General features: G+C 35.2%; 1 protein-coding gene across 2 annotated transcripts in view; it reads right to left on the reverse strand.

Annotated features, from left to right (window-relative positions):
* nesd (SHC binding and spindle associated nessun dorma) overlaps positions 1-15,574 on the reverse strand; it is a 72,087-nt gene that overhangs the window by 18,288 nt on the left and 38,225 nt on the right. For both annotated transcript variants that reach the window (XM_081757321.1, XM_081757318.1), the window contains exons 4-5: positions 5,729-5,818; positions 579-794 (exon numbers count right to left, since the gene is read on the reverse strand). In XM_081757321.1, the coding sequence (XP_081613447.1) occupies positions 579-794; positions 5,729-5,818 (306 nt within the window). The remainder of the gene's footprint in view (positions 1-578; positions 795-5,728; positions 5,819-15,574) is intronic.

Below are 15,574 nucleotides of genomic sequence, written 5' to 3' on the forward strand. Positions count from 1 at the left end.
TTTATTGTTTATTAATAACTCTTCTTATTATCGTATCAGAATTTTCATAAACAACAATATAGGTAAGTTCATTGTACATCCAGCGACAAAAGTTCTTTCCATTTGATGAAATTAGTTTCATAAATAACTTCAGAATGGAAGGACAATTTGAATACAGTTTTCAGTAAATTAGAAAAGAATGTACTTTTCTGTACGTTCAGCCATACTACCGTTATCCTCAAAATACATTTTGTCAAACGAAAATAACTTTTGTCACTGACTGTACCTTAAATACCTGTTCTTTGTGTATCATAATGTACTCAAATTGATCAGTTTGGAAATGAACCTTAATCTCCAGCGAACCTTCATTATCTACTAGTAACTGGAAGATGAAATGCTGACAACGATTCTTCAAGGAAGAGATGCGAACAAAAAGTAATAAGCAATTTGGATGATTTATACATTACTCATTCTTTGACACTTAAGAGAACAAAAATACAGTTGTTGTATACAAACAAGTGTCACTCATGGTATGGTGTTCCACACTAAAAAGACTACAAAATACATTCTACTCCAAGTAATAAAAAAATAAAACTAACCTGAGAACTGGATTGTAAAGCATTTCTAGCTCTTTCTTCAACTGTTCTTGTCTGTTATGAAGTTGAAGCAATACAGGTCCACAATTAAAGGTTTCCTGCTCCGGCAGCTCTTCAATTTCTTTGATCTTCTGTTTGTTCAGTGCTGCTTCTTGTAGAAGAACTCGTATTCTATTAGATTCACTTAACCTTATATTCCCAAATTCCATGTCGTACAAGCTACAATAAAGTAAATAATATTTGTTACACTATTATGACGAAATTCACACTTAGAACAACACACTTAATACAGACATCCAAAATTCAAATCACTCCTTTCTTTGAACACACTTCATCAATGTTTGTCGAATCTCTGCCTTTTTTTTTTTTTTTTTTTTTTTTACCTTTTTTAAAAATATTTTTCAGAACTAAAGAGCAAGGGTCAACACAAAATGAATTTAACTGAACATTTTTTTTCGAAATCGAACCAATGTACTCCCAGAAATCAAACCGAAGCCTTCATGTTAATTATTTCGCTATGGGAGATCCCACAAAATTCGAAGGATCAAAAATACCACCAAGGGGTTAGACGAAGAGAATACAGTCGTCCTACTAGAATATAATTCACTAGAAATTAGACTGTATTAGATATAGGTTTCCTCGAGATTCGAACCCAGGCCTTCGGCCTACCATGTCGATGCATTAGCTACTACGCTACCCAATCCGCTTCCTGAACAGTCGGAGACACGGATTCGAATCTCGGTTTTGTCCTGACTTCTTTCATCCGGTATCGTTGAATTCCATATAAAGAGATGATGATATGACACAAAATCGGTTATTTCTTCGATTTATCAATAATTCAATATAGACAATGAGTTATCTAAGCATACAGGAGTTGTGGTACAGCCCATCAATCTGAATGACTGAGCACCGACTTCAAGAGTAATAGAATCAATGGCTGTTTAGGGAGCGAATTGGGTATCGTAGTGGTTACCGCATCGGCATAGTAAACCGAAGAACTATGTTTGAATTTTGGTCCACTCGTGCATTTTTCACTCTGTGTATTATTGAATTCGCACTTTATATATATTTCTCACATCAAAATATGAACAAAAGTTCATATGAATCTGTGCTTAAAAGTGGATAACTTCGGAGTTATAGTGCGCCGAAAACTAAAACAAGTGAAATTTAAAAGTTCATAGCTTAACTACTATGAAACCTATCGTAGTCGGATCAAGACATCACTGAGAAACTAGTATGTGGACTATCCAAATATCCATGTGTAAGAATGCTCCAGTACTTGCACACCAATTCTTAGAGAGGTAGGTGAAGAGTGATCAAGTACTCCCATACAGCCTCTCTAAAAATGATTGTACAAGTACCGGAACTTCTGAAAGATTGATATTTGGGTAATTCACATACTAGTTTCTCAGTGATGTCTTGACCCGACTACGATCAGTCCTATAGTAGTGGAACTATGGACCTTTAAAGTTCATTTTTTCACGTTTTCGGCACCCTATAAGAATGAAACTATATGCTTCCGACCACAGGTTCGTATAAACTTTTTCCTAATTTTGATGTAAGGAATTTATTCCCAAAATTTTGTGACAATTTTTTGTAACGCCCTGTATATACATATGTTGACAAGACCATCGAAATACACAAGAAGTGCAGGATATAATGATGCTTAAATAACAAGTAAATGGAGCTATAACCGCAGAAATGATTCATAATAAAATCTGTGTTGCATCAGCAATACGTGAAGAGAAGTCGAGATATTTCCTTAGCACTGTTCCTGAAGTTAAAAAGATCGTGTTGGCTCAATGGTAAAATGCTCACTTTTGGTGCGTAGGGTCCCTGGTTCGATCCCAGCTCGCATCGAGTAGGCTTTCTGATGAACAAACACCGTGTGCGTGGGCTTTCTCGGAATTCTCTCACTTTCTTCATTCCACCATTTGATTCATTATTATCGCGTCACCCTTAGTTTTGGGACATAATTGTGGAACGTTAAACTAGAAATCTCATTTCACTTTTCATTTCCGAAGATAGAAAGTAGCGTGTATATCGCTAATACATTTGACATTTTGGCGCAGATTCTAAAACATGATTTTTGTTGTACTTAGTAACTCTCATCCATTTATTTTAAAGTCAATATTTTCCGAAAATTTTCAACAGAACACTAGCTCCTAAACAAAGTATTCTTGAAATTTTTCTTTCTTTTTTAATTCAATATTATGGAAGAAGACAAAACCTAAAACCTTCTGTTTCACTTTCTTTATATCCAATATTACCAGCTTTCGTAAAGGGAATTATAGTTACACAATATGAACTTAGTACATATGTATCAAATGACAATAAAATATTAGCCTTGATTACTTCCAAAATAATAAATAAATAAATAAATTATCAAGTTACCAGTTACATCTGTCAGGAAGACAGTTATTCGTTACGCCATTCGTAAATCTTCCTCTTGCCATTAATCCACCTATGACTATGTCTGGCAGAACAAGATGGAAATGTTGAATTTTTAATATACATTAAAAAAATGTTTAAATATGGAAGCAATCACCTAAGATTTTATTTTTATTTTATGTGCAAATAGCTTCCACGTAAAATCATTACTAATATTAACGAACATAATTATCACTTGGAACTGAATATTCTAATCGAACTTGAAAACTTACTTTTTAAAATAATAAAATAATGATAAAAAATACTAAGACTATTCATGGCTTTGGATTGATTGTTTTAACAAAAGAGACACTGACCAAAGCTTAAAACCCACTTTATTTTAAATTATAATTTGTAACTATTTCGGATATCTAGCATATCCTTCTTCAGACACTATCGAAATTAATGAAAATACAGACATTTGTTATCTATACTATGAAAAATACTATGAAAAAATTAAAACTATTAACACTATAGTGCTACAGATATCAAGGGAGAGATTCAAATTACAGTAAAACCTGTCAACTTGGCCACCTGCTCATCTTGGTCTGGTTCGTCTTGAACCTGCATTTTCCCATAAGATATTCGTTACTTATTACTCTGTAAGTTGGCCACCTGTCTATCTTAAAAAAGTTGGCCGCATTGAAGCAATGTTTACTCTATGATAATGATAAATTTACCTGCGTATCTTGGCCATGCAAAATACCATTTTGTTTTCTTAACTTTTTCATATACCCACGTCAAAGGCAGATATGCTGTATTTGTGACTGGAGACAAAGAAGCATGGATTTCCACAAGTTGTTCTTGGAGGTCACTGGCTAGAACTCTGCTCTGATAGAGGGGTGGTGAAGGAAGATGTGGATAAGAAAAAGCACGTACAGGAATTCAGGAAATGGTTTACAATTGTACATATTAGTTTATCCTGTTCGTTTTGGTAGAACCATTAACTATATCGGCTCCTTTCATCAGTGGGGAGCTTTAGTAATTCCGGAAAATTCTCAAAGTTAAGACTAACCATCTCAATTGTCAACTATTGGCACCTGACGGCTTGTCGAAAAGTAGCGTAGGTTTTGAGATATGAATTCCCTTAAGATTTTCACAAAACTTTTTTTTTCTTTTCTCCGAAGGAACACTTGTAGCTCATTAACAAAGAGGTAGATGATGGTATACAGGAACTACAAAATTAGAATATGCATATGTGCTAAAACAAACAAACAAACAAACAAAACAAAACAAAACAAAACAAAACAAAAAAAACGTCTAGGAGGAGCCGCATAAAATACGTTCTTTTTGTAGTAATGTTATGTTATTATTATGATTACTTTATATACATTATTTAAAAGTAGCTGTCATGACATTGGTTGTTAAAATTTTACACACAATGCAAGAAATTCTATTCTAAAAATACACCAATCATTCTTATTTTCTGTAAATTGGCCACCTAAGTTGGCCACTTTTTAATGGAACCTATGGTGACCAACATATACAGGCTTCATTGTATTAGGGTCTACAGGACTCTCATTGCTGATGTAAAACAGAAGTGGCCAATGCGTTTCTCGCAGCTTCTAGTCGACCGACAAATCGTAATAAGTAGACAACGGTGGTCTGTCCTTGCACTATCAATTTCAATGCGAGTAATCCCAATAGGTTAATCTCGTTAAAATAACCCGTATAAAGCACATTGCTTACTTTCTACAGCTTTGAGTAAGAATAATTCAGCTTTAAATAAGAGCCTCTATACTTTGCAATCATTTTATATCTGTTCTGTGAAAAGCATTTTTATTCATTAATAAACAACCGTAAAGTGTAACAGTCTCCCTTATTGACAAACTTCTTATTGAATTGTAGAAACAGTTCTTGTAGAGAACACACGAGTTGTTTATGTCATTGTAGGAGAACACATGAGTTGTTTTCGTCAATGAGGTGAATTGTGACATTCTTTAATATGCTGTCATAATGGGGTGTGGAGGGAGGGTGGAACGAAAAATAAATAAATAAATAAATAAATAAAAACAGTAGCATTTTGTTTTTCGGTTATGGCTCACGTGTACATTATAATTGGGCACCGTTAGTGTATATTAATATAAGTAGACCACTAGTGATTGCTGAAATGAAAAGTAGTACTCAAACCTAAAAAGACTGGCTACTCCTGATGTATACAGAAAAATCATTAACTCTTCAGTTGTTTCATATAGAAAGAAAGAAAGAAAAAAAAGAACATAAACAATCAGTCCATCAAAAGATATTTTTTCAATTTTAAAACCCTTGCACGAAAAGTGTAAAATATTCATAAAATGATTCGACCTTCATGTACGCCAGTGACTTCCCTGGTGATCAAGGCCACACAGCAAATGGTTGAAACTGTACTTACAGACACAATCAATGAAGTAAGTTTTTCACTTACGCCCTTAAAAATAATTAAAATACTTTTAATAAAGATATTTACTAACCAAATGTATCTTCAATATTGAGCAGAAATGTTAATTATTTCAATGGCCAGTCTACTGTCATTCTCGGATAGTAATTAGAAATTAGATGTCTTAATAATCAAGTTTCTTCAAGACACCTACTTACTTCTAATTACGATCCGAGGATGACAACGAACTGGCTGTTGATATAATTACAGTTTCTGCACAATACTGGAGGCACAGCTGATGATTAAATTTCATTATTAAAAATACATATATACCAATTTCGTAACGTAATAAAATGTTTTTACTTACAGTTGCATCCTGGATTCCAAATATGTTTTTGGCCAATCAGGGACATCCATTTCTTCATCTAAAGGAGTCCACACGTGCTCGAAGAAATACCTGTCAAATGTGAATTTAATATTTTATACAACAGTCATATTAGTCACGACAAAGCATTATTCCTCTCCATCCCTTTTCAGATCTTATATATAACACGATCCTCCCTCAATATCTCCACCTTGCCGCGGTGAAGGGTGGGGCTTGCGTGCTCTAATGATCCCAAGAGCTATGCCGAAGATAGCTTTGCTATCAGAGGGCTTCTCATGTCGGACAGGACTTGAGGGGTACGAGTCAGATGAATAGATATATTATGGTAGTGGGGAGCAGCTCTACCATTACCACACTGAGACTGAAGATGATTGACATCGGCAAGGCTCAGATGTGGACAAAAACAGGCAAGAACAGGATGTCCTCTATGACTGTTTCACTGCGAGGTAGAAGGACCTGGGACACCACCACTTTACTTAGTCCCTAGAAAACAACATGGAAAGAGAAATAAGAGAATGTAATATTAGGAAATACGACACTACTGTTTCACAGAGGGTCGTCCCCGGCAGTGGAGGGAAACACAGTAGGGCCTCCTCGATCGTCATCAAACGAAACCCCTGCAGCATAGGAACCTGGAATGTGCGATCGCTGTTACAACGTGGAAAACTGGAAAACCTGAAGAAAGAAATGGAACGCATGAAGATAGATATCTTGGGAATCAGCGAAGTTCGGTGGCCTGATGGAGACGACATGTGTAGCGGGGACTTCAGAATGAGTTATTCAGGAGCTGTAAACGGCACAGCAGGAGTCGGTCTTGTCCTGAATAAGAAGATAGGACAGAAAGTTACAGGCAGCTGGAAATACAATGAAAGGATAGTAATGTTGAAGATAGCAACCCAACCGGGGAATATGGCGATAATACAAGTATACATGCCTACATCAAGCTACACAGATGAGGAAGTAGAAGAAACCTATGAGCAAATAGAAGTATTGATAAAAGTTCTTAGAATTGACCAGGACAATTTAATCATCATGGGTAACTGGAACGCAGTAGTCGGCGAAAGCAAAGAAAAGAATGTAACTGGGAATTTCGGCCTAGGTGAAAGGAATGCGAGACGTACACAATTAATTGAGTTCTGCAAAAGCCATAATCTGACTGTAACGAACACTCTCTTCGAACAACCACTAAGAAGAAGATACACATGGACAAGACTAGTAGACAAAGAAAGATATCAAATAGACTATATACTGGTCCAACAAGCATTTAGAAATCAAGTGAAGAACAGTAAGAGTTACCCAGGAGCAGACATTGACTCAGACCATAATTTAGTTTTGATGAAGAGCAAACTCCGACTAAAGAGGAAACGAGTGGTAGCACCAAACAAAAGATGGAACACAATCAAGCTAAGAAAAGATGAAAACATGAAAAGGGAATATGCAAATGCGACAGACACAGAGACGTCTACAGTAGCTTTAGCAGGTGAAGACATCGACTCGAAATGGGAAGCCATGAAAACAGGGATTACAAAAGCTGCCGACGAGCACATAGGAAGAGAAACGTGAACCCAATATAAACCCTGGATAATTACAGAAATATTGGAAATGATGGAGCAAAGAAGACAGTTCAAGATAACAAACAAAGAAGAGGAATACAGAAGGTGCAGAAATCACATCAACAGAGAAGTAAAGGTCAGAGAAAACTGGACAAACAACTTGTGCAAAGAAATTGAGAAAATATAGTCAAAGGCAATACAGAAACGGTATATAGAAAAGTTAGAAAACAGTTCAGTGAGAAAAAGAAATGCACAGGCATTATCATAGACAAGGACGGAACAACGCTAATAGAAGAGGAGCAAATAACAAGATGGAAGGAATACATTGAAGACATACTACAAAGGAGATAGAGTGAACCAAGAAGAGATAGAGAAGGAAGAAGTTGATGAAAATGAATTAGGACCATCAATTTTGCAGTGCGAATTTGACAATGCTTTGGAGAAAATGCAACATGGTAAAGCCCCAGGAATAGACCGAATACCAACGGAAGTAATTAAAAATGTCGGAATAGCAACAAAGAAGAAACTATTTAATCTTATTAATGAAATGTACATCTCGGGAAAAATACCAAGAGGCTTCGAAAAAAGCATATTATTCCCTATCCCGAAGAGAAACGAGGCACAGAAATGAGAAGAACACTCAACGTTAAGTTTGCTTTCCTATGCATTAAAAATACTGTGCAAAATTATCGCACAACGAATAGAAGGAAAAATCGAAGAACAGTTATCGGAGAACCAGTTTGGATTCAGGAGGAAAAGGGGAACAAGGGAAGCAATATTGAGTCTACGGTTGATCATGGAACAGCACATCAGAATAAACAAACCAATTGTGATAGCATTTGTAGATATAGAGAAAGCTTTAGACAACGTAGACTGGAATATCATGTTCAGAGCGTTGAAGAATCTGAAAGTGGATTATATAGACAGAAATATAATATACCAACTTCATAGAAACCAGACAGCTGTTATAGGAAGAGATCAGAAGGAAGCAAGAATAAGTAAAGGAGTGAGGCAAGGATGTGGACTTTGAGCTCTCCTGTTCTACCTTCTATATAGAAGAGGCTATAAAAGAATTCTTTGAGAAAAACGAGAAAGGCGTAACAGTAAATGGTCAGGTTTTCAGCAGAATAAGGTTTGCTGATGAGATAGCATTGATAGCGGAAAACGATGAGGACTTGCAGGAAACACTTTCAAACTTGAACGACCAACTGGAAAAAACATGCAAAATGAAGATAAATAAGAAGAAGACGAAAGTGATAAAGTGCACAAGAGTAGGACAGGAAGAGGCAAACGTATGGCTAGATGGAGAGAAAATCGAAGACGTTAAGACGTTCCCCTATTTAGGAAGTCTAATATCCTCGGACAGAAGAAGTGAAAAAGACGTAAGTTCCTGAATAGCGCAGACTAAACCAGAATTCAATAGAGAAAGAGGACTACTAACATCAAGAAATGTGTCGCTGGACGTCCGTAAACGATTTATTGAGACACTGGTATGAAGCATGGCGCTTTACGGGTCAGAAACATGGACATTGAGAAAAACTGAAATATCCAAGATGGAAGCATTTGAAATGTGGTGTTGGCGCAGAATGCTGCGCATATCATGGACCGAAAGGAAAAGAAATGAAGACGTACTAAAGGAAGCTAATGAAGGACGACAGATCATGAAGATAATGGGAAAAAGAAGAAGCAGCATGCTTGGCCCTCTTATTCGGCACTCCGATTGGATCACCGTGCTGATAGAGTAGAGATGCAAGGGCTCGGAAAAAAACCGGCTCTTTTGAAAAAAAAAAAACGGTTTTTTCTGCTTCGCTTTTTTGCTTGGGAAATTTTGGGCTTTTTTCAAAATTCTGCTTTAAATTGATAAATCAGATTTTTGTTTCGCTTCTCTATAACACAAAAAGTCATTTAATTAGTGGTTGATGCCGATAATAATATAAAACCTTGAAAATAAACCATGAATTTCGAAAAGATATTTCAAACAATTTTACTTCTCAACATATTTACATTATGAATTCCAAAGGATTGACCAGTGCATATAATAAGATTTTTTAACCTCCTACATACAAAAATAAGCAGCGTTGGCAAGAACCATGGTTGTTTTTGAAAATGCCAAAAACTCGTTTTTGGGGGGGAGTTTAAACTAGGCTTTTTTGGCTTACACCAGGTTTTTTTGAGTTTAGATATTTTGCTTTATGTATTTATATTACATATTGACAGAAATAAGTTTGTTTCGACTTGGTGTTATTATGCTGGAAGAGGTCACGTAAGCTTAAAGAAGTCCGGTCAGTAAATTTCTTAAATTAGGAAACTCCCGCCCTAGCCATCGAGAAAATCCCGTCATTACTCTAAATGTAAAACAATAACGGAAAAATACTGTTATTGCTTTGCATGTAAACTTTAAAGGTCAACGTATCATAATCAGTACGCTAAAACTGAGGTATTAAATTACAAATTTAGTACGTACATAACATTGAAAGTCCAATCCAAGCTAATGTTGGAAGCTACGTAGGTAATCGATAAATTATGCCAATTTCTATCAATATATTTAAGCAACCTTGGCTTCTTTATAAAACAACAGGCATTCAGGGATGCAGAAATATACAATTTGGTTTTGTTTCGTATGTTCAGGCTTAACATTCCTACGTAATACCGAGGTTATCAAGAAGAAAACTTTCGCTTAAAGTTACATCCGAGCCGCTACTTTGTTTACGCATGAAAGAAGGGTTGTGGTTCAACCGAGAATTGAACATGGGACACCTTGATCAAAAAGTGAAAAGGAAATAAAACTAATGCAGATTGTTTGATGTGTGGAAACGTTACCATGAAGTTCACACGATTCGCATTTTTCGTTCTTTTTATTTTTTTGGTTTAAACCAGTTGTTTATTAGAAAAAAAAAAGAAAAAAAAACAGCTGGTGTAAACCAGCCAACCCTAAAAGTAAATACCTCTTTTAAAAAAATACACAAATAACTAGCAAAATTCTATGTAGTATTTTTACTTCAAAATATTCCATATCCTCTTTTTGGAACAAAATAAATTAAAATAAAACATAAGAGAAATACTTAGATTTATATGATATACTTAAAGGCTGCACATCTAGAGCTTTTGGTTCTGTATATTCTTGAAATTCTATAGTTTTGTTAACCACCATCACGGTTTACTCAGTCCTCAAGTTTTCTGAACTTTAACAAGAGGGATTCAACATATGAAGGGTGTGAGGCAAGAACATGGTAACCCACAATTTTACTATTTTAAGAAATTAGATATTTTCTGCTGCACAATCCATTTTGAAAGTCGGAAAGCTGATTTTTCATATAAGACTATACATGAAGGACTAAACGAAGCGGTGTGCGTTGCTGTCTATCTGATGCATAACTCAGCAATTGAAAATTTATTAGTTACCATGTTCTTGGCTCACACCCTTCATATCAGGGTTGGTAAAAACCATGGTTTTTATTGAAAAGAAAGTTTTTTTTTTTTTTTTTTTTGTTTAAATAATTTATTCTATGTATTTATATTAGATATGGACAGAAATTTGCTTATTTCGCCTTGGTGTTATTATGCAACAACAAGGTTATGCTGGAAGGGGTCACATAAGCTAAAGCGGAATCCAAACCGTTTCTCGGCTTACATCCAGAAGAAGTTGTCTATTTGGACACGAACCCGGGACTAATTGGTTGCAAATGTTATTGCCGACTCACTTACGAAGGATTCGTGATAAAAATACGTTGTACTGATCTTTACACCGGCCTACTTGTTAATATAATTGTCAAGAGTCATTTCAGAAGGACAAAAAGATAAACAGTTACAAAAGTAAAAACATTATACAGAATTATATACAAATCGGGAAACTCCCGCCTTAGCCATTGGGAAAATCCTGTTATTACTTTAAATGTATTTGTATGTAAAATTTTAAGGCCAACGTATTATAATCACTACACTAAAACTGAGGTATTAAATTACAAACTTGGTATGTAGATATCATTCAATAAAATAAAAACCAAGTCAAATCCAAGCTGATGTTGGATGCTACGTAGGCAGTTGATACATTTTGCCAATTTCTATCAATATATTTAAGCAACCTTGGCTTCTTTATAAGACAACAGGCATTCATTCAAGTAGAAATATATAATTTGGTTTCATTTCGTATGTTTAGGCTCAACATCCTTATGAAATACCAAGGTTATCACGGAGAAGACTTTTACTTAGAGGGACACCTCGAATCGCTACTTGGTTTACACTTGAAATATGAGTTGTGGTTCGACCGAGAATTGAACACGGAACCCCTTGATTAAAAGGTGAAAAGTAGATAAACGTAATGCGGATGGTATGATATGTGAAAACGTCACCATGAAATTCACACGATTTAAAACATTTTTCGTTTTTTTTTTTTTTGTTTGTTTAAACCATTAAAAAAAACAGCTGGTTTAAACAGCCAACCCTGCTTCATATCATTACGGAACTCTCCCCACCCCACCACCACCACCAAAAAAAAGGACTACGGAATATATTTAAGTTAAGATAAATACAACTGCACAACAAACATGACTGAGTGGAGCTTTTGCGCTTCTATAGGGAAGTTCGGGATTCAACCCAGCATTCGACCATTCTGACAAAGCTTTTCTTCATTCCATCTGTGAAGTAGAAATAGTGCGTGTACTGTGAGTTGGCCGAATTCCTTTCTTATTGTTTTTAAATCGTTATTATTACTAATTACCAGCAGTGACGGTTTTGCGAAGGTTAGAGGGGCCGTCTTTCGGACTGAATCCTGTTCCCCAAAATTACGGAATGTCTAAAACAAAGGAAATATCTATTAGTTATGCCTTTACTCATAAACTTTAAGCTCCCGTCAAATGAAAATTAAGAATGTTTAGAAAAACTAAACATTAGTAAGAAAAACCCCTCCCAAAATACTCTTCTAAATCCGCCACTGATTCTCAGTATAAAATGATCTTCAAGGTTGTATTCGGAAGATTATCGCTAAATATATAAACGAAACGAAATATTATTCGTGTACTCATAAACTTCAAACTCCTCCCAAATAAAATTAGGACATTTTAGAAAACGAAACAATCAGAGAAACCCCTCCCAAAGTACTTTTCTCAATCCGCTACTGATTATTTGCATAAATTAGTATTCAAGATTGTATCCGGAAAATTATTGCTAAATCGTTGCACAGCCACAGTATAACAGAAATGTGGAAGTACGGTTTGATGGATATATTGAAAAACGTACGCTTTGACGGATATATAGAAAAACATAAGTTTAACTTTTGCGCTAGAAGCTAGAGTACTAAGCTCTTAGAAATGAAACACGGATGACAAACTATAATGATCTAGAGAAGAAAAAATGTCGATAACTCAAAAGTTAAATAGCCTCTAAAATTGTCCTCAAATACTACATTCTTTGTTAGCTTTAATTCGTAAAACATGTGCTCCATCAATCTTGATGGTGAATTTCAGAGCGAAATATGGCATTTAGGTCATGGACTTCTTACCTAATTATAGAAAGCATATAAGACAGCTATTTAGATAGAAAAATCATGAAAATGAAAAAAGCCAAAATTTCCAAAATTCTCGTTTTTTTTCCCAAAAAAGCCGGCTTTTTATGCGAAAAAACCATCGATTCAAAAAAGCCGGCTTTTTTGCATCTCTATGATAGAGGGAAAGGCAGAAGGAAAACTAGGAAGAGGAAGACTAAGGATAGAATGTCTAGATGCAGTTACGAAGAAGAGACTTTATCAAAGTATAAAACAGCTCTCCCAAGCAAGAGAAAAGTTTTAAAATTTCCATGTTGCCTACCAACCTATGGCTGAGGTGAACAAGAAGAAGATATAACACGAAATACAGATTTCTTGGTGTAATTTAACAGAATTTCATTAATTTAAGAGAATTAAGTGGTTCATAAGTGTGGAACGAAGCATGTATTGCTTTCTGACAATATGTGTGTTGTGGCATTGAAGGAAGAGACCAGGGAGATAATTATTTCTTGTGCACTATAGAATGAAGCTTAGGAGGAAGTGCCTAGGAATAGTCAGACATCTCTGAATCTGACTTTTCATTATGGACTCTTTTTCTTAGCCTCAGATATCTACGCACTATGCATTAACAGCTTCATGTTATGATCCGATGAGAACTGGATCTCAAATTCCGAATCTTGGGGCCAATCCAAATCTTCGTATCATGGATACTCGAATACAGATCTGGATTTCGGATATTCCATTCTCAAAATTAGGATTTGATGGACAACTTTAGGAGGCATTTAAAAAGTTGAAATAAACATTGCGAAATACAATGGGTTAATAACAAGTAGATTATGGCAGGCCATCGGTAAAAAGATACCAGCAATGAAGTGTTTACCAAAGCTGGTCAAAGTGCTCAGAGAAATCCACCTTTTTGAGATCACCGATACGCAGATTAGTTATGAGGAGCCGAGGGTTTTTTTTTTTTTTTAAACTGACCACTCCATTAATTGTTTATTAGCTCTCAAATGTGCATACTCTTTATATGAAAAGAAATGACGACTTTACGAAGTCACAAAAAAGTGAGTGTAATCCTGTTATAACTGCACGCCCGTTAAAATCTTAACTTTGAAAGGCAAGCGAGAGTCATATACACTAGTATTCATAGAACCTGCTACCAACTATTCAATTATTACCAACACTTTGTTGAAAATCCGTAGACTAGACCTGTCTTCAACAATTGACGCCACTTCAACAATAGTGTTGCCATTTTTACATGGGGGTCACGGCGGCTCTAGTTGTACTAGCGGTTGCTTCTGAGCTAGGATGGCCAGAACAATCTTTCTCTATAGGGACAGTCAAAATCGAATATTCTGTGTATTCGAAATCGAGTTCGTATTCCATTCTGCAATGAGAAATCGATTTTGGATTCGGATCAGAATTGTTTTCCCTCCATATCCAATATTTTCTCACCTTCCTTCCCTCTTGCAACCTTACACTGCAAGAACTGCAAAGAATATGTATTCCACGTTAAGTATTTAGCATCGTATTAAATATATAAAAGAATAAAAATATGATCTATGGAAAATATTTGACAGTTGCGCTAGCTCTTCCTTGGATCTATGGATAACGTCAAGCGCGTTTGCTTCGACGCAGAAGAAATCTCATCTCCACAACGCAACAACGCAGAAGGTAATTTGATCTCTACGTAACAGATTAATTATTAGATGTCACACAACTGACGATGACATGCTAGAACATCCCAAGCAATAGGGGACACAAGGTCCGATTTGGTCGTTCTGAAGTAAAACTCCAGGAACTATAAACGCTGTCCTGATCCGGAATGGAAGAGGGTGATCGTAGAATTAAGACAGGCGGAATAGGAAGTCGTTAAAATAGGAAATCAACAAATAATTAAATTACAAGATTTACTCTGCGTTACAAAGTAAACAGCAGAAAACAAATTGGGTTATTGTACACTAAACAAATCCATATGATTACATAATCATCTAATATTATTTATGTTTTAATATCATTTATGTTTCAAGTTGTTTAAATACATCAGAAACCAAGAAGGCTGTCCCGGTTTCAGGTAAATACTGTTATTTGTAAATAGCTTAGTTGAATTATCCTCTAGCTGTAGATATTTGTAGTATTACTATTCAATACTGTAGATTGCTTAGCTTTACTCATCTTCCAGGTAAGTCAATATACTTTGCTATAATGTGTTAGTTTATTAGTTACTTTTAGATGTATGTTAGAATCTTGGTATTTAGCTTCGTGCTAGAGTAGTAGTATTGTGCTAGCTTAATGTAGTAGAAATAGCATTGTAGATTAGGCCTATAACTTAATATAGTAATTCATAATCAGTTCTTCCACATTTAATTATTCTGGCATTGTACTATATAAAACATGGAATCCTTTATTGTATTCCTTTAATTATCTATTATTCCTTTCGTGAATTGCTATTGGGGGTCTTTTATTTATATTTTATAAACTATTTGCTTTTGCAATCCTTATAATTATCCATCGACGATTTAATTATTGTACTTACTTTGCTTTCTTCAATATATTTATTATTTCTTGTAGTTACATAAACGCTAGCTGATTATATAACATTAAGATGATGTACCATTATTCCCTTGGTTAGTTCGTTCATCAGACAAAGATCAGCGCAATTATGTCATATAAGCTGGTATCATCCATCTGTATCGTAACACTAGTGTGATATCCACCGCATATTGTAAAATTATTTGTTCAGAATACTTAATAAACATAAAGTATTTACAGATTATGTTTATTGTTTACTTAGAA

Source organism: Thermobia domestica, chromosome 1 (assembly GCF_964235325.1).
Source record: "Thermobia domestica chromosome 1, izTheDome1.hap1.1, whole genome shotgun sequence".
In the NCBI taxonomy this organism is placed as follows: Eukaryota; Metazoa; Arthropoda; class Insecta; order Zygentoma; family Lepismatidae; genus Thermobia; species Thermobia domestica.